This window comes from Babylonia areolata, chromosome 4 (assembly GCF_041734735.1).
Source record: "Babylonia areolata isolate BAREFJ2019XMU chromosome 4, ASM4173473v1, whole genome shotgun sequence".
In the NCBI taxonomy this organism is placed as follows: domain Eukaryota; kingdom Metazoa; phylum Mollusca; class Gastropoda; order Neogastropoda; family Buccinidae; genus Babylonia; species Babylonia areolata.
In genome coordinates, this window is record NC_134879.1 from 36,905,636 (window position 1) to 36,925,323 (window position 19,688).

General features: G+C 44.0%; 1 protein-coding gene across 1 annotated transcript in view; it reads left to right on the forward strand.

Moving 5' to 3' along the window:
• The window catches only part of LOC143281133 (xanthine dehydrogenase/oxidase-like), a 56,460-nt gene that overhangs the window by 350 nt on the left and 36,422 nt on the right, over positions 1-19,688 (forward strand). The window contains exons 2-10 of the mRNA XM_076586125.1: positions 8,134-8,220; positions 10,315-10,372; positions 12,018-12,114; positions 13,477-13,585; positions 14,221-14,347; positions 15,438-15,499; positions 16,285-16,485; positions 17,133-17,219; positions 18,595-18,739. Of these exons, the coding sequence (XP_076442240.1) occupies positions 8,176-8,220; positions 10,315-10,372; positions 12,018-12,114; positions 13,477-13,585; positions 14,221-14,347; positions 15,438-15,499; positions 16,285-16,485; positions 17,133-17,219; positions 18,595-18,739 (931 nt within the window). The 5' untranslated portion in view covers positions 8,134-8,175. The remainder of the gene's footprint in view (positions 1-8,133; positions 8,221-10,314; positions 10,373-12,017; positions 12,115-13,476; positions 13,586-14,220; positions 14,348-15,437; positions 15,500-16,284; positions 16,486-17,132; positions 17,220-18,594; positions 18,740-19,688) is intronic.

Consider the following 19,688-nt stretch of genomic DNA (forward strand, 5'->3'; position numbering starts at 1 on the left):
GGCTATAATAGTCACCTTCAACTTCAAACCCATCGGTCAATCAATCAATCAACCAATCAGTAACACTTTATCGATCTACATGGAAATTACCTTGTGCACTCACAGGCTCGTTGTAAACACCAACATGAAATGATCTTGCGCAATAGAAAAAGATTAAAACTAGTCAAATAAGAATTCCCAGTAGGTGACGGTAGACTAAAACAAACCTCCCACCTCCTTCGTCCCCGTCACATACACACACATACACACGTTAATACAATAGGGTATCGCACAACAATATTTACAAATAGAAAAACATGCAACAAATAAACGGTATAAATAATTAAAATAAAATGCACACACACACACACACACACACACACACACACACACACACACACACACACACACACACACACACACACACACACACACACACAAGCACGCACGCACATACACACACACACATATACACACACACACGCGCGCGCGCGCGCGCACACACAGACACGCGTTAAGACCATAAGGTATCGTACAACAATACCCATATAAAAACTTCCAGGAGATAAATCGTATATCTAAGTAAAATGCACACACACACACACACTCACACATGCATATGCCACGCCAGTAAATTCAGTACATTAAAGTCATGATGAATGACGTCAATTAAAAACAACTTCCGATTACACACACAGCATCGCTTGCCTGTGCTCAGCCACACAGTCCCATATGCACGCATCATGTCTGCACCCATGCACTCGCCTACTTCCGAAGTTCATGTGTTGCTGGGGGAGGGGGGTGATAAGTGTCACAGTCCTGTGAGTGAGTGTACTGCATGCTTTGATTGTGTGCGCGAATTGCTACAAGAATCAATGAATTCATGTAACAAGTTGTTCTTGCGCGTGGAGCTCTGAATCTGCCACTTATGTCTGACCGTCAGCTACTCATGTCATCATGTAGTGGGTGTGTTTCATCTGTCAGAATACAGAATACTTTATTATCTCAACAACAGAAATTCATTTGTGGTGTAAAACACATTAACAATACACGAAAATCACAGTCATTCAACGTGCATACATAAAAGACATAAAATGTTTAGATTTCAAGACAGGGCAACCTATGCGCACAATAAATGATCACAGCAGACAACAACAACAACAGAAACCTCTAAAAGGTAAGTTAGGCAAATCATACACACATCATCACAGCCATACATGTGCAGTACAAAATCAAAATTGTTATTAGTCTGTCAGTCAGTTCTCTAGTGTGAATGTCGCTAAAGGTAGACCTTGTCTTATACCCACCCAACCCGCATCATGACATTCCGTTTGTTTGTTTGTTGTTGTTTGTTTGTTTTTTGTCTTGCCTTTTTGGTCTTGTTGTTGACAACTCTCTATATAGACTGATTTTCATCATGCAACGTTAACATTGATAGAAAACCATTGAAAACAACTTAACGACCCCCCTCCCCACCCCCCCACCTCCGCACCCCCCACACACACAAGAGAGAGAGAAAAAAATTGCTATTTCAATATCACAAAAGCAGTTTTAAAGTTGGACATCACTCACCGATCTTGTTAATATAATTCTAATAGAATAAATCGGCACACACACACACACACACACACACACACACACACACACACACACACACACACACACACACTCGTACGCACGCACATTCAAACCCACACGCACACGCACACACACACACTTGTACTCAACCACATTCAAACAAACACACACACATATACTAACATACTCGCAGGCAACCACATTCACCACCACCCTCACACACACACACACACACACACACACACACACGTATATATATATATATGCGAATACATATATGCTTGAGCGAGCGTGTCTATGATAGCTATCATAGACACGCTCAAGATATAGATATATATATATATATATATATATATATATATATATATATATATATATATAAGCGCTATCATAGACACGCTTAAGCATATATGTATTCGCATACGCACACGCACGTATAGTTTCTTTAAAACAACAAATAACACGAGCTGGTCTCAGCTACTGCGGATTTAAGATAATTGAATGTTCTCTCTCTCTTCTGTGTCAGAAACCAGTACTGTCTCTCCCACCCACTCCCACCCCCCCACCCCGGCCCTCTCTCTCTCTCTCTGCCTGCCTGTCTGTTTATCTCTTTCTGTCTCAATCCTTCTGTCTATACCTCTCTTCCTATGCCTCTGTCTGTCTGTCTGACTCTCACTTCTTCTGTCTGCCTGTCACTGTCAGCCTGTCTGTCTCTTGATACATGGATCCAAAGTTTGGGATCTGACAGCAAATTACAAGGCAGCCGTTGAACTGCAAGCACGAAAACTTAAATGCCCGTCAAACCAAAACCAAACAAATTAAGTAGAACACACATGAAATAAATCAAACAAATATATATGAAAAATAGTGGCCCTGCAATCATCATAGGATTATTCCATTCTTAGTCTCAAGCCTGGATCAAACAAATAAATGTCTTTGATGTCATTTGCTAATTCCATATCATATTCTGTGTGTGTGTGTGTGTGTGTGTGTGTGTGTGTGTGTGTGTGTGTGTAAGTGTCAGTGTGTGCCGCAGTGTGTCTTGTGTGTGTGTGTGTGTGTGTGTGTGTGTGTGTGTGTGTGTGAATCTGTGTGTCTGTCTGCACGGTGTGTATATGTGTGTGAGTGTCGCAGTGTGTGTGTGTGTGTGTGTGTGTGCATCTGTGTGTATGTGTGTGTGTGTGTGCGCGCGCGTGTGTGTGTGTATGTGCCAGTGTGTGCCAGTGTGTGTGTGTGTGTGTGTGTGTGTGTGTGTGTCCGAGTCTGTGCTCGGTCGCGCGCCGTATGTCGGATATCAGTTCTCGATTCTTATCAAAGACAGTATTTCGTACAAATTTAGCACTGACTACAGTCTCATGGAATTTTCAAAGTTCCTCAGCGCCGGACTCAGTGTATGCAAAATAATGGGAAGCGCTCACCGCCGGTGTCACGCTGAGTTAAGTCACACAACTTACAAACTATGTCAGCTCGTTTAGCCTGAGGACAAACTGTTCGATTTATTTATTGTTTTGTGACTTGCGTTTCTGGCCTTGTTGGTAAGATTTCCTCTTACATCCGGCAAAGGCCGCAAAACTCAGTGATCATTATTGGACGAAAACAGTCGTGTTTCAGTCTTGCACCGATTGTGTGCAAAGGTTCGTTCAGTTGGTGCTAACTTAACCCGGCCAGCTGTATATTCGATTTCTGGTAAACTACTCAGTAGTACTGTGCCCATGTTAGTTGACTACTCGATCGGCACTCAAGCATGCACACTGGCACGCCCTGACTACCGTGGCGGACCCGGCGCTCGGCCCGGCAGCAAAAGCACGCGCGCACGCATGTAGAACCTCACACACACACACACACACACACACACACTGACACACACACACAGACGGACGGACTGACATACTATACACGCGCGCGCGCACCTTATATTTAGCATGATGTCAGTAGATACTCAGACTGTGTATACTGACAAATAAATAAATCTGCGTATCAAGTTTGACAACAACAACAACAAAAACACAAAGAGAAAAAAATTCGCGCAAAGGAAAAATGAGGACATCCATCAGCCAGTCTGCTGAGGTTAGACCAAATGTTTCAGTTCCGGCAAAACAGTGTTATGTGCTGTCTCTTGCGAGCCGACGCAGCCTGGATACCAAGCCATGGAAAAGATTGCATCCTCACCGAGTACTTCTCAGCGTTGCAGCCTCCTCAACGTCTGGACCGGTATCAGTACATGACTTAAAGCAACCGGCGCTGTATACCATCCCTCCCACCCCACACACATTTCAACCTGCGAATGGAAATAAGAACTGTGACATGCCGTCCTCAGTAGACTGATTGAAAAGGCCAATATGTTGTTTTCCGGGCTTTATTAGAATGAAAAGTAGTCTTAAGTGATTCAGTGGAGCAGTGTCATATGTATTCGTTTCGCAGCCAACACAACGAATCAAAAGAACAACGTCCAAACTCCATTCTCAGATTTTGGATTGTTTTTATCTTTGACTAAACTTGGCTATCTTGGTGCATATGGGTGCAGGTCTTTCTTCATTCCCACATCCCTCTCCCCTAATTCTCCATGCACTATCACAAGGCCGCAGTCCACAAAGAGATACCGGTGATACTATGTCAGAACTTCATCATGCCACACACCTGAGAACTTGAAGACCGGCCCTGCACTGGTGCTGAGAGTCATATCGGTCATGTTCAGCAGTGCCTGTAGTTATTCAACATACAATTGTATTCTGCCGTGTATGACGATAATAATTAAGTTATATGTGCACGAGAAGTACAACAGCAACAAAACAACAACAACAACAACAACAACAACAACAACAAAATGTCGCCCCCGCTAAGTTGTGTAATGCAAGTTTATTCGATGCGACAAACCTCAGATGAAATAATGTTGCACTGTACAATTGCGACAGCGTTTTTGTGGATAGCGGTCCGTTTCCGGGCAGGGAAATGATTTTGTGATACATAGATATCCAGTGTTCAATATCATGATAACTGCAATAAATAAATAAATAAATAAATAAATAAAAGAAAACAAACAGTTTTGTACAACGATTCTTGTTTTTAATTGTTGTCAGTTCTCAATGCAGACCATTATTTTTGTCTTTATCATTCTTCAATGCTGCATTTCCATGTATTCAGCTTGCTCGACTTATTTGTTCGTTATATTGTTTCTTTTAACTTGAATCGTGACTTTGAAAGTCAGACCGAAATGGGATTGTATGACCTTAATTGTCCTGATGATTTCTTCGTGTGTGTGTGTGTGTGTGTGTGTGTGTGTGTGTGTCTGTGTGTGTCTGTCTGTCTGTCTGTGTGTCTGTCTGTCTGCCTTGCGCTATATTGATAGGTTTCCTCAGTGCGGTAATTAGAAACGTGTTCTTTTTTCTGCATGAGGCTGGCGCACGCAGGCAAATGGAAATGAGTAAAACAAACAAACAAACAAAAATGTTCGGAAAGATTTGAGCATTGTTATTTTGTGACAATACAAAATAGTTGGACATATTTTGCTAGTTTCCCATTAACTTGATGTACGAACATTGTCAATTTTTCTTCTTCGTCTGGTTCACCTGACGTGAAGAAAAAAAAAGCTATTTCCAGTCGAGACCGGATGTGAGAAAGTCGTCGGGACCCACTTTTTGTCTTCCATACATCCGGTCTTTACTACAAGCGGATAACCGGATGTATGAAAATATTGAGGATCGACTTTCATACATCCGGCCACGCGTCTTTTACTTGATAAAAGTAGTTTTTTTTCATGTTATTTTTGTATTTACTTTTTTTAATGTTTAAATGTTTTCATACATATCCTAGTAAGAAGAAAAGGTTTGTGAATAACAAGTGGAAACGTACATGTACTTACATACACACAGTCAGGACAACCGGTAGAAAGAGCAACTGTTTGTGGGAACTGTTCTGCTTTGCATGTGCCGTGCACTCCCCCCCCACCCTCCCTCCGTGCGTGTGTGTGTGCGCGCGCGCGCGCGCGTGTGTGTGTGTGTGTGTGTGTGGCACGACTGTATTGTGTGTGTTCCCTCCACAACCCTTTTGCGCTTTTGACGATGTTTTTGGTCGTGGAATCTTTGTAAGGGCCGTTGACGTAGCAAATAAAATTTTCTGAGTTCTCTCTCTCTCTCTCTCTTTGTGTGTGTGTGTGTGTGTGTGTGTGTGTGTGTGTGTGTGTGTGTGTGTGTGTGGTGTTGTTTTCTTTCTCAACATCACAGTATGTTGATTAAATTAAAAAAAAATACTTTTTTTCTTATTCAACAAAATATTACCAAAAAAAATTGTTTTGTTCGTTCTAATAAATAGTATTTCAATCAAGCTATAAATAAACATTATTATGAACCAAAATGACATCCGTAGCGCTACAGTATAGATGCAAAATACTCTCACTCTTTGACAGAAACAGACAGATGGGGGCATTTAGAGAAGGGGGCACATAGAGACGGGGGCACATAGAGATGGGCGCACATAGAACACTGTACCTTAAAAATATAACTGAGTTTAGGGCAGATAGAGACGTTTTTTGAGTGCTGGGAGCAGAGACGAGGGCACATAGCTACGCACCCCATACACACACCCAACTACTGCACCCCCACCACTTCCTCCCCCTTCCCCTCACACACACACACACACACACACACTGATGCGCTCACGCACACACACTGACACGCACGCACGCACACACACACACACACACACACACACACACACACACACACACACACACACACACACACACTTGTATTGCCCCCGTTATGCGGTCGCAAACTTTTTACTACCAATGTACTGCTACCAATTTCCAAGCAAACTGCTGGGCACATTGAAGTCGTATTGCATATGCGGATGGCTCAAGGCATATATGTGTAGGTTAAACATACAGGGGCACGGGCACCGAGACAGGAAGATAGACAGGCAGACAGACATACACACACACAGACACACACACACACACTATCACGCACGCATGCGCGCACACGTCAGTGTGCGTACGTGCACACGTACGCACGTGCACACACATACACACACTGTGAGACACTGATACCCACTTTTAGAGCGCGGACAGTATGAACATACAGTTTCAAATCAATCAACAAATAAAAATTCATAAAGAAAAAATAAGAATAGCTCACCTGCATGACGTCCAGCAACGCTTTGTCCACAGACGCCATCCGAGAGCTCCGTGCCCGCTTGCTCGTCGTCACAATATCGCCGCTTCTTGCCTGAGCAAGATATTTGTTCTTGTCTTTCATGATATTTGACAGCGTTGGCAGGGGGACACCTAAATTAATGGCCATCTGTGTTCGGGATTTGAATGGACTGTCCTCTACTGCCTTTATGATTTTAAGGCGCTCAGACAATGTCAACACGCTGCGTTTGCCTGTACCTTTCGCTTTGCGGTGCGGGTCCGCCATTTTGCAAGATCGAGTCGCTATGGTAGGGGAAATAATTTTACGGGGAATTTACCACACTTTGGTGAATTTGGTCTACTTTCGGTTTCGTTTTCTTACAACCGGTCTTGCAACAGCGCATTTGTGCTGCTCGGGACCAGAGATTTGCTTTCATACAACCGGACTTTTATACATCCGATTTTCATACAACCGGAAAATGCTAAGTAATAACAAAGAGTAGCTTCTGCCGGGACCCTGCCTGCCCCTTTCATACATGCAGACTTTCATACATCAGGTGTTTCATACATCCGGTCTATACTGTACATATATTTTTAAAATTCAGCCTGGAACCAGTCACATGTCTATTAACTAACAACTAGACAACACTTGGTACGAATATAAATATGAACCGTTGGCCTTAAAAAGACAGCATTCCAAAACGTTGACTAGATAGCACTATATCCAACTCAAATAAATGAACGTGGGTCGGCAAGTGTGTGTGTGTGTGTGTGTGCTCTGTGTGTGTGTGTGTGTGTACGCGCGCGCGCGCGCACATTGTGTGTGTGTGTGTGTGTGTGTGTGTTGGTTTGTATGTGTGTGTGTGCGCGCGCGCGTGTGACCTTTCCGGGCCATTACTTCACATCACTGATTCCGCTACTCAAAATCAGATCCAGTCCACCATATTAGGTCAATACTTAAATGTCCCATAACCTTGTACGGCCATCATGGTAGTACTAAGGATCAGCATATTATGTGGTCTGGTCTGATCTGGCCTGGCTGGCCTAATTCGGTCTTGTCTGATATGGTCAGTCTTGATCTGGTATTGTTTCCTCAGATGCACACACAGTACCTGACCACATGATAGAAACCCACTTCCCCCTCCTCCCCCATTCCACTGTTGTTCTGATCAAGGTGCTACTCACGAGATCAGATCTCTGCCCACTGGTTGAGATAAAGGATTTATCAGACAAGAAATCCCATTGTGTGTGTGTGTGTGTGTGTGTGTGTAGTGGAGTCGGTGAGGAGGATTATTGTGGGGGAAATGGAGAGTAACTTTTCTTGTGCTTTTTACTTTATTTTATCTTTATCATTATTTATTGTCTAGTCATGTGCCTGTCTGCCCTACTTTTTTTGCTTGTTTATCTGTCACTGTCATGCGTGTAGAAACACTTACTCTTTCTCTCAGATTTGGTATTTCCGGTGTGAGGTATAACCTGCACGCTGCAAAATGGCTGGCCACAACGACCTGGTGTTTTATGTCAATGGCAAACAGGTGAACCCAGAACAATGCTGCTCTGTCTGTCTGTCTACGTTTGTTTGTCTGTCTGTCTATGCATGTCCACATGTCTTTTGATTAAGGTTACCAATGTCCTCTTGTAAAAATCACTCTAATATATATATATATAGATAGATAGATAGATACATGTGTGTGTGTGTGTGTGTGTGTGTGTGTGTGTGTGTGTGTTTGACTCGAGTCCAACTGAATGACACAGGAAACGAATGATGAGCGCCTAAAGGCAGCTCTCAGTTCTCATGATCCATGTAGGCAACCTCTTGTTCGAATGACTCTGTGTTTGTGCGCATGTGTTTGTGTAAGTATGTGTATATTTGTTCGTGCGTGCATGAGACCTTCTGCAGACAATCTTAATCATCAAAGGCAAGTCATGAGAGGTGCAGTGTCGGGAACAGAGCATGACACCTACCCGAGAAAGTTGACACAGCTGTCTTCATATCCACACTGTAAAACACAAGTGTCCATAATGGATACACTCAAGACTTTTTACGACTATTGATTTTATTAGCCTTGGGTGGTCTCTGTCTTCCCGAAAATGGTGTTGACCTTTTCCACGGGACGATAACCTAAAAAGGGTTCAAAGGTTCCTATAGTCTTTATGGCCATCAGGGCAGTGAATTTATGTCCACTGTGCCCAAGGCAGGGCCGTAAAGGAAAGCGGGACCCAGTCCTCTCATTTCGTCGTTTTGACCTGTCCCAGCTGAAGCCAGGTACCCATTCACACCTGGGAGGAGTGAGGAAAATGTGAGTTAAGGGCCTTGTTCAAGGACACAATACCATGCTGAAACAAAGCCAAGAAGTAGAACCCTGATCATTTCTGACAACTGCTACAGAAATTCAACGCTAGATTAACCGATTTTGACATTGCTCCTTATCTAAATTACCCTTGACCCCACCGTCACAGTGCAATAAAGGGAGTATACGTTCTCGTCACACGTGTACTTTTACCATGTTTCTATTGTCCCGTCTCTCTCTGTGTGTCTGTGTGTCTGTCTGTCTGTCTGTCTCCGTCTCTCTGTACAATGATAAAGCTGTGTTTCCCACTTCGATTAATGTATGTGCATTGGGTTACGCTGCTGGTCGGGCATCTGCTTGGCAGATGTGGTGTAGCGCATATGGATTTGTCCGAACGCAGTGACGCCTCCTTGAGCTACTGAAAACTGAAACTGAGGTTTCTTTTAGTTCCAGGTCGTCGATTGTATGGGTTTGCGTTGGATTACACGAAAGCCGTAAGAACGGCCAAGCCTCTTTGCGTTTACCCCGCTCATAACCGAGTCATGTAGAAATACAACTTCAGGAAGATCTTGATATATTTCCTCATCTTCTTCATGGACCTTTTTGAATCTATTTTTTGAAGAGTGCAGTTTGACGTCTTGATGAAAAGTGACGTCATTGTTTTGTTCCTTTTTTCTTCATTTTTCTTTTGCGTTATCTTTTAGAGCTGTTCCTTTGTGTCTTGTTTGATGCGCACTTGCAGCTTGTGTGTAGGAGTCTTGACTGGAGAGACAGGAACAGGTTTGGTGGGTTTAACAATATCAGCATAGGTCTTCGTGTTGTTTGAAATGGAACTGTGTGTGGAACTGTCAATGGTGTCATTTTTTGTACTGTGAACTTTTTAGGGTGTAAATTATTTCTTTTTGGTCACTGACTGCTTTTTCTAAAGCAGTGATCCTTCTACATAAACTTTTGATAGTGTCAGTGAGATGGTGCAATTCACTTACTGTTTTGCTGGCCTCAGTTCTATTTTCATTGTCAGCTACGTTGACGTTGACATTTAATTTTGTGTTGCCCGCTTGGGCAGAAACTTCTGCCGCAGTTCCATTCAAGGCAGATGGTTTTGAACTTTCTTTTTGTAGGTTTGCTTTTCTCTTTTGGTACCGGAATGTCCAGTCGGCCTCCCAAGCTCCTTGTTCTCGTCATGCTTTTAGAGGTGCTACGACTTCAGCAGTTCTGAATTTCAGCTGTTGACCGTTTCCGCCAACTTAAATCGTCGTCTGAGTGAGAGAGAGAGAGAGAGAGAGAGAGAGTTAACTGTTAATGATTCAAGTACCGATTTTCCTTTATCATTTTCAGATAACTGTGTCCAATCCTGAACCTGAGACGACATTGCTTCAGTTCCTCCGGTTAAACTGTATCCTTTGTGTGTGTGTGTGTGTGTGTGTGTGCTGTGATATCCAAAGTTGTCATCATCACAGAAAATGTCATCCCAACCTCGCTTAACGAAGGTCAGCTTCGAATTTGCAGAACACAACACATCAAAACATAGAACAGCACAACATTACGTATTCAGTACAACAATAACAATAATGATAATAATAATCATAATGATAATGATAATCTCCTTCTTCTTCTCCCTCTTCTTGTGAACAATGCGTTTCATATTTTGTATTTGTCACATGCAAAATGTTTATTTTCAGGCACTCTGACGTTTTCCTGTACGAGACATGTCATGCATTGTCTTATCCGTCACTGTCACTGTCACTGGTCCCGAAACCTGGTTTGGTCGTGGGGACGCTGCACTGCTGAACGCATCACCAGCATTCTCCAGAAAGCGATCGTGGGATAGCTTCGGCAAAGCTCCTCTCTGTCCACTCAGTGATGTTGTCTGCCCACTTCCTTCGCTGTCTGCCTCGTCTCCTTTTCCTCTTGCACTGTTCCCTGAAGGATGGTCTTGGAGAGCCTGTCGGATCTTGTCACGTGGCCACACCATCTCATTTTCGTTCATTCACAGTGGTCAGTAGGTGTCTATACCGACCGAAGTGCTGCCTGATGGTTTTTCTGACTTCTTCATTTGTGATGTGGTCTTTGCAGGAGATGCCAAGGACTCTCCTGAAGTACCATATATCCACTGCTTGGATCCTTCTCTCAACCTTTGCCAAAAGAGCCGAGGATTCGCATGCATACAAGAAAACAGAGAATCAGTGCATGCAGGAGCTTCACTTTTGTTCCGAGACTGTTGTTCTTGTCTCTCCATAATCATGGTCTTCAGTCTTGCCAGTGCTGTTGCAGTCTGCGCAGCTCTTGCCAGTGTTTTGGTCTTGGAGCCTTCTTCACTGATGATGGCACAAAGGTTCTTAAACTGCTTCACTGTTTCCAGCTGTTGACTGCTGACATTGATCTGGGACTTGATTTACTGTTTGTCATGAGTTCTGACTTACCTTGTTTAATAAAACACCATCGAACCTGGTGGGTTTGAGGCGTAGATTTTTTCTATCTCCCAGGTCAACGTATGTGCAGACCCACAAGTGCCTGAACCCCTTCGTGTGGAAACACCCGGAGAAGATCAAATACGCCCGTAAAAAATCTTATAAATCAGCCTCCAGTGGGTTGTAGGGAAAAGAACCCAGCATGCATCATCATCAAATACACACATCCTCAACTCCAGTGTCCATATAAAAGTATCCATATCATCATCATCAGATATACACATCCTCAACTCCAGTATCCCAATAGAAGTATCCCTATCATCATCATTTACACACATCCTCAACTCCAGTGTCCCTATAGAAGTATCCGTATCATCATCATCAGATTCACACATCCTCAATTCCAGTGTCCCAATAGAAGTATCCATATCATCATCAGATACACACATCCTCAATTCCAGTGTCCCAATAGAAGTATCCCTATCATCATCAGATACACATATCCTCAACGCCAGTATCCCTATAGAAATACCAATATGATCATCATATACACACACCCTCACCTCCAGTGTCTCTATAGAAGTATCCATATCATCATCATTTACACACATCCTCAACTCCAGTGTCCAGTACAGCTGACAGGAACCAAGCTGGGGTGTGGGGAAGGTGGGTGTGGCGCCTGTACCGTCATGGTGTCTTATTGGTCTGCGGACTCCGACACTGCTCGGTAACAGTCTGTCCATTGTACTACAAAACATGATCTCTCTCTGTCTCTGTCTCTCTTTCTGTCAAACGCAAGCGTATGTTTGAATGTGTTTATGTATGCTTGAATAGTGTGTGTGTGTGTGTGTGTGTGTGTGTGTGTGTGTGTGTCTGTGTGTGTATGCAGACACTGCAGTGCCAATGCCTGTCTCCTGCCCCTATGTTCACTGTGTGTGTGTGTGTGTGTGTATGTGTGTACAGACACTACAGTGCCAATGCCTGTCTCCTGTCTCTGTGTTCACTGTGTGTGTGTGTGTGTGTGTAGACACTACAGTGCCAATGCCTGTCTCCTGCCCCTGTGTTCACTGTGTGTGTGTGTGTGTGTGTGTGTGTGTATGTGTGTGTGTGTACAGACACTGCAGTGCCAATGCCTGTCTCCTGCCCCTGTGTTCACTGTGTGTGTGTGTGTGTGTGTGTGTGTGTACAGACACTACAGTGCCATTACCTGTCTCCTGCCCCTCTGTTCACTGTGTGTATATGTGTGTGTGTGTGTGTGTGTGTGTGTGTGTGTGTGTGTGTGTGTGTGTACAGACACTGCAGTGCCAATACCTGTCTCCTGCCCTTGTGTTCACTGTGTGTGTGTGTGTGTGTGTGTGTGTGTGTGTGTGTACAGGCACTGCAGTGCCAATACCTGTCTCCTGCTCCTGTGTTCACTGTGTGTGTGTGTGTGTGTGTGTGTGTGTGTGTACAGACACTGCAGTGCCAATACCTGTCTCCTGCCCCTGTGTTCACTGTGTGTATATGTGTGTGTGTGTGTGTGTGTGTGTGTGTGTGTACAGACACTGCAGTGCCAATGCCTGTCTCCTGCCCTTGTGTTCACTGTGTGTGTGTGTGTGTGTGTGTGTGTGTGTGTGTGTGTACAGGCACTGCAGTGCCAATACCTGTCTCCTGCTCCTGTGTTCACTGTGTGTATGTGTGTGTGTGTGTGTGTGTACAGACACTACAGTGCCAATGCCTTTCTCCTGCCCCTATGTTCACTGTGTGTGTGTGTGTGTGTGTGTGTGTGTGTGTGTGTGTACAGACACTACAGTGTCAATGCCTGTCTCCTGCCCCTGTGTTCACTGTGTGTGTGTGTGTGTGTGTGTGTGTGTGTGTGTGTGTGTGTGTGTGTGTACAGACACTACAGTGTCAATGCCTTTCTCCTGCCCCTGTGTTCACTGTGTGTGTGTGTGTGTGTGTGTGTGTACAGACACTACAGTGTCAATGCCTTTCTCCTGCCCCTGTGTTCACTGTGTGTGTGTGTGTGTGTGTGTACAGACACTACAGTGCCAATGCCTGTCTCCTGCCCCTGTGTTCACTGTGTGTGTGTGTGTGTGTGTGTGTACAGACACTACAGTGCCAATGCCTGTCTCCTGCCCCTGTGTTCACTGCACGGAATGGCTGTCACCACTGTGGAGGGCATCGGTAGCCATCGTACCCGTCTCCATCCGCTACAGGTGAGAGACAAGACAAGACAAGCTAAGACAAAACAAGACAAGCTAAGACAAGACAAGAGAAGACAAGCCAAGACAAGCCAAGACAAGACAAGACAAGATGAAACGGGATAAAACAAGGCGAGACGCGACAATATGAGATGAAATGAGACAAACCAAAATTCTTTTAATTTTAATTTTTTTAAATAATAGATTAGCACTGATGCGTTGAATTTTGCCCAGTCCCTGCTCTAGATAGGCCAACACACTACGCGATACCTAACAACAAAGGCAAAAACATGATGGTGAAAACATATGAAGATAAATGAATGGTCACGAACACATCACAATATCAGAATGGTGTCGTTGGGATGGAAAGGAACGAGAGAAGAAAAGCATGCCACATATATTGTATGAAACACACACACACACACACACACACACACACACACACACACACACATACTCATACGTGCGTGCATGTGGGTGCACCCGTGCACCCTTTCTTGTATCTACACTTAACGTATTTAAGAAAGATGGTGTCCGTATAAAAGTCGGTATAAAACAATAACCAAACTGTAAAATGCACAATTAAATTTCAAGCAAGTGTGAAGATGAAGGTTTTTTTTATTTCATTCTTAATTGTCCCCTCCACACAGGAGCAACTTGCAGCCCATCACGGCACACAGTGCGGCTTCTGTACACCAGGATTCGTCATGTCCATGTACACCTTGCTCCGTAACAGCCCTACTCCAACTGTTCAACAACTGGAGTCTGCGTTTGAAGGTGAGACTTCTCGTTCATTCTGCGTGTGTGTGTGCGCGCGCGCTCGTGTATGTGTGTGTGTGTGTTTGTAGGGGGTGGCGGTGGAGGTGTTTGCGCGTGTGCGTACGCGAGAGTGTGTGTGTGTTTGTGTATGTATGCGTGTGTGTGTGTGGTAGTGTGTGTGGGGGGGTGTGGCGGTGGGGTGGTGGTGGGGGGGGGGCGAGGGAGGGGGGTGGTGTGCGTGGGGGAGGCATGTGTGTATGTGTGTGTGTGTGTGTGTGTGTGTGTGTGTGTGTGTGTGTGTGTAACGCACTTTCCTCGTATCAATTTGTCAACTGCTGTCATGTATCATTACTTGCTAATCACCAGTATCATCCTCACATAATCAGCAACAGCAGTGATAGTTGCTATTTGTATAACCGGTTTTTTTAACTGCGCGATAAAGGCAGCCATGCTCCGTTTTCTGGGAATGGGTGCTGGATATGTTCTTATATTCTGCGTGCGTATACACACGAAGAGGGCTCAGGCACTAGCAGGTCTGCACACACGTTGTTGACGTGGGAGATCGGGAAAAAATGTTCACCCTTCAGCTATCAGGAGTGCCGAAATCGGGGATCGAACCCAGAGAACCGAGCACCCTAACCATTCGGCCACCGCACCCCTTGATGTGGCAGGGAAATAACGCCACACCAGTTGTATGACCAATGTTTCTCCACCGCAGTGGGAAGTCATTTACAGCTTATTCTTTTGTGAAGGACTATGACTCGGAAATTAGAAGGCAAGACAAGATAAGACAAGACAAAACAAGACAAGCCACGACAAGACAAGACAAGCCACGACAAGACAAGCCACGACAAGACAAGACGAGACATAGATTGCAGTGACTACTAGTGCTGCAGTCTAGGGGGCAAGTTGGTTTTTGGGAACCATATCATCTGTCCTTAAACCATCTTGGCCGAGAGAGTGTGGATGTAACTTGGGCAAGACACTCTCCACTATAATCAGATTCTTGCCCAGATAGTCAAGACAGCAAATGCTTTCTCTGCTGTTATGATGGCCATATACTGACACGACTGACTGTCATACATACATGTCATGTCACGGCGTGCAGGCAACCTGTGTCGATGTACTGGATACAGACCTATCCTGGATGCTTACCGGCCTTTCACACAGGTAAATGGTGTGTGTGTGTGTGTGTGTGTGTGTGTGTGTGTGTTTGTGCGTGTGCGTGCTTGCGTGCGTGCGTGCGTGCACGAATGTGTGTGTGATGTTTCCAAGTTACTGTCAGTTCACTCATGATCGTGGCCGGCAAAACCCGATTCTTTGCAAGTCAGGACAACAGTTGCCTCATCTGCTGGTCTGGTGCTTAGCTAGTGCTGGGATATTAGTAATAATTACAATGGACATGTATATGTTATATTTTTCATTTTCAGAAATAATGCTTATAGCGCTTTGCATTTCGTTCGTTCACAATGGTACTCTCAAAAGTAATAATGGAAAAAACAACAACAAACAAACAAACCTAGGAAGAATAAGAAGAGGAAGACGAAGAAGAAAAAGATAATGATTACTACTACTACTACTGCTGCTTCTGCTGCTGCTGCTGCTGCTGCTGATGTTGATGATGATGAAGATGATGACGATGATGACAGTGATAGTAATAATAACGTGAATGCATAAAGCAACTCTAAATATAGCGAATTTGCTGTTTCTTGACATTCTTTATAGAGCTGAGCTTTTCATTCTCTCCATGTTCATAATCGGTGTTGTAATGATTGTCTGTTTGTTTACATTCCCCATCGTGAGGGGCCCAGGCCTGAAATGGATGAACCGTCTGTGTCTGAATCTGTCTGGAGATGTTGAGTCTGTCTTGTGCTTACCTTTATTTTCTGCCCAATTATATATTAGCATTCATTGACGATAGATCGTAAAATTATATTCACTTTTTCCTTTTGAAGGGGGGAGTATGTGCTTTAGGAGACCAGTGCTGCAAAAATATCCCCAAGATCAAAAACACCAACCAGAATGGAGACGCCCTGGTGAATGGTGTCTCAAACGAGCATCCCGTTTCCAGAGGAATCCAGAATGGGGATGTCAGTTTTGGCAATATCCAGAATGGGAATTCTACCTTGAATGGCGTGGCCGAGCAGGATGGGGAGGTGATTGACTGAAGTACTCTCTCTCTCTCTCTAAAATGTGTTATGTTTTGATATAGCTGTATACTACTGCTGTTTTTTTTTAATTTTATTTCATATCACACACACACACACACATATATATATATATATATGAGAGAGAGAAATTGCCTTTCAAGAGCTATATAAAAACATAAATTGTTAATCATGTTTCTCAGAAAACAAGAGCTATATAAAAACATAAATTGTTAATCATGTTTCTCAGAAAACAAAGATTCTCTCTCTCTCTCTCTCTCTCTCTCTCTGTATGTGATATGTTTGATGTGATATAATCATGCATTGTTTGCGTTTGGTTTAGTCATTTTGTTTTTCAGTCATTGTATTCGTTGTTTTCTTTTAATTTCAGTTCTTTTTCCTTTTGATAGGAAGTAAAATGAAGCATTGTCTGCTTATTCTATTTCTCTCTAAAACAAAACAACAATTGTTTCAACTGTTTTTTTTCTCTCGGTTTTCTCTCTGTCTCTTTCTCTGTGACTTTTTGTCTCTCTCTCTGTCTCTCTCTTTCATATCTGTCAGCGTTTACAACTTTCAGCGGATCCCAAAAAGCAGGACAGACAAGCTATGTGTCTTTGCTCCATGGTTGTAAGCAGTGTGCTGTGCACTGTGTTCAGATGAAGGACCATGCCGGCACGGGAAGGGAGAAAACTGGTGCTGGGATTGACGTCACCCAGGAACCAATATTCCCTCCCTTCCTCAAGGTACGTCAGATCTGAGAGTCAGCATGAACAAGTTCCGCGTTGATCTACACTTAACTGTTTGAGTGCCTAGCTCGATGTTCAGATGTCGTCAGTTGGAATGCATCACAGGTTAAAGGCTAAATGTCCCACGGCTTTGTGGGCAATGAACTCATAATCACTGTGTCAATGGTTCGGTACAGAAAGGTGTGGCCCTATCTTTTTCTGCCGCTTTAAACCTTCCCTGACCAAAGTCAGGGACCCATTCACACCTGGCTGGAGTGAGGAAGATCGGAGTAAAGTGTCTATCACAAGGACACACCACGATGCTTGAAGGGGGCCTGGAACTCTGACCACTGGTAAACACTGGATCAGAAGTCCATCACCTGACCGCTTCTGCCACGGTGCCCCCTCTCATATCACAGACACCCAACATAAAGTTTAGATTTTCGCTGCCCGTCTCAACGTGGTGTCAGTGTATGTATAGTAGTCAGCCGTGTCCAACTAAGACCATCAGGGTAACAGAGAAAGCAACTGCTGTCCCGACTATCTGGGAAGGAATTTGATTTTAGTGAAGACTGTCTTGCCCACGTTACATTCCCATTCTCTCGATCAAGAGGGTTTTAGGACAGTCTGCGTCAGGATGGTTCCCAAAGGCCAACTTGCCCCCAAGGCTGCAGCACTAAGAGCCAGTGCAGTCTTGCCTCCCAGTTTGAGAGCCATAGTCATAAAACTAACTGGCCTTTGGTTGATCAGAGTATGTTTGGGAAGACTAGCACTATGAAATGGGTTTGATAATGTGGACATTTGAAAAGTTGGAGAGCGATAAAGAACGAAAACTACTTTATGGTTCATTGTTTAAGAAATAGAGACAAAAAGAGCGAGAAAGAGAGGGTATGAGGGGGAGAGTGAGAAATGGAACGGGTAGAAGAGAGGGAGAGAGAGAGAGAGAGAAGGGGAGAGATAGATAGATAGAGACAGACAGGCAAGCAGACAGACAGACAGACAGGCAAGCAGACAGACAGAGAGAATGAAAGGATACAAAGGATACAAATGGCTTACCATTCTAGCTGTCACGACATTAGATATGCCCACGCCCCGAATGTCAACGCACAGAACATAATCTTGTCCCAAATGTCACAACAGAAAATACATTCACGTCCCAAATGTCACACTAACATACGGCCACATCCCATATGTCACTCATGAAATACGCCCACGTCAAAAATGTCACCACACAAGATGCGCCCACAGTATAGATATCAGCGCATAAAATACACCCACGTCCCAAACGTCAGCACATAGAATAAGCACACGCCCAAATGTCGCCACATAAAATACGCATACGTCCCAAAGGTCAGCACATAAAATACGCACACGTCTTCATCCAATCTTGCAGCTGCAAAGAGAGGATTTGAACTCCCAGTCCTTGGTGTTCACGGGTCCACGTGTCACGTGGTACAGACCTGTGTCGCTGGCCAAACTTCTGGACATCAAAAGAGCCCATCCGCACTGCAAAATCGTCGCCGGAAACACGGAGATAGGTATACTGCATGTACATGTTTTACTTTTAGGGCGTGTATGTTTCACCAAGTACTACTACTACTGCTGCTGCTACTAGTGCTGCTGCTGCTGCTGCTGATACTGCTACTGCTGATTCTACTTGTGCTGCTGCTGCTGCTACTGCTGCTGCCGCTGCTGGTGGTATATAGATGTATAGCATGTATGTTTTACGCCTTCTGTTAACAGCAGATATACATCGTGTGTGTCTAGTATGAACAATGGATTTATAGTATGTGTAGGTTACACCTTGCGTGAAGAGTTGGTATACAGCATGTGTTTGTTACGCCTTAACAGAAGATATGTAGCGTGTGTATGTCATGCCCTGTGTTAACAGTATATATATATATAATATATATATATATATATATATATATATATATATATATATATAGCATGTGTATGTGTTGACCATACAACATATCTATCTATGTATAAAAATCTCTCTCTTATCTATATATATATATATGTATATATATAATGTGTGTATGTGTGTGTGTGTCTGTGCGCTGGACCCCAGATTCGCAACGTGGCTGTGAGTTTCAGCAATCATTTTTGTCCGTTTGACAGTGTGTGTGTGTGTGTGTGTGTGTGTGTGTGTGTGTGTGTGTGTGTGTGTGTGTGTGTGTTAACAGAATATGTATAGCGTGTGTGTTACGATTTTTGTGGACAGTAATTTCCAGTGTTTGTTCGCGCTGATGTTTGAAATGACTGCCCTGAATGGCAGACCACATCATGTGTGACATGAAATACGTTGACGTTCTTATACAGTCTGTGTGCTTATACCTACGAAAGAAAGTATGCAATATATGTGCATACGTGAAGGGGTTAGTGATGGTATTTTGCGCGCGCGCGCGCGCTTGTGTGTGTGTGTGTGTGTGAAAGTGTGTGCGTGCTCGCGCTTGTGTGTTAAGTGATGTAATGGTTATTTTA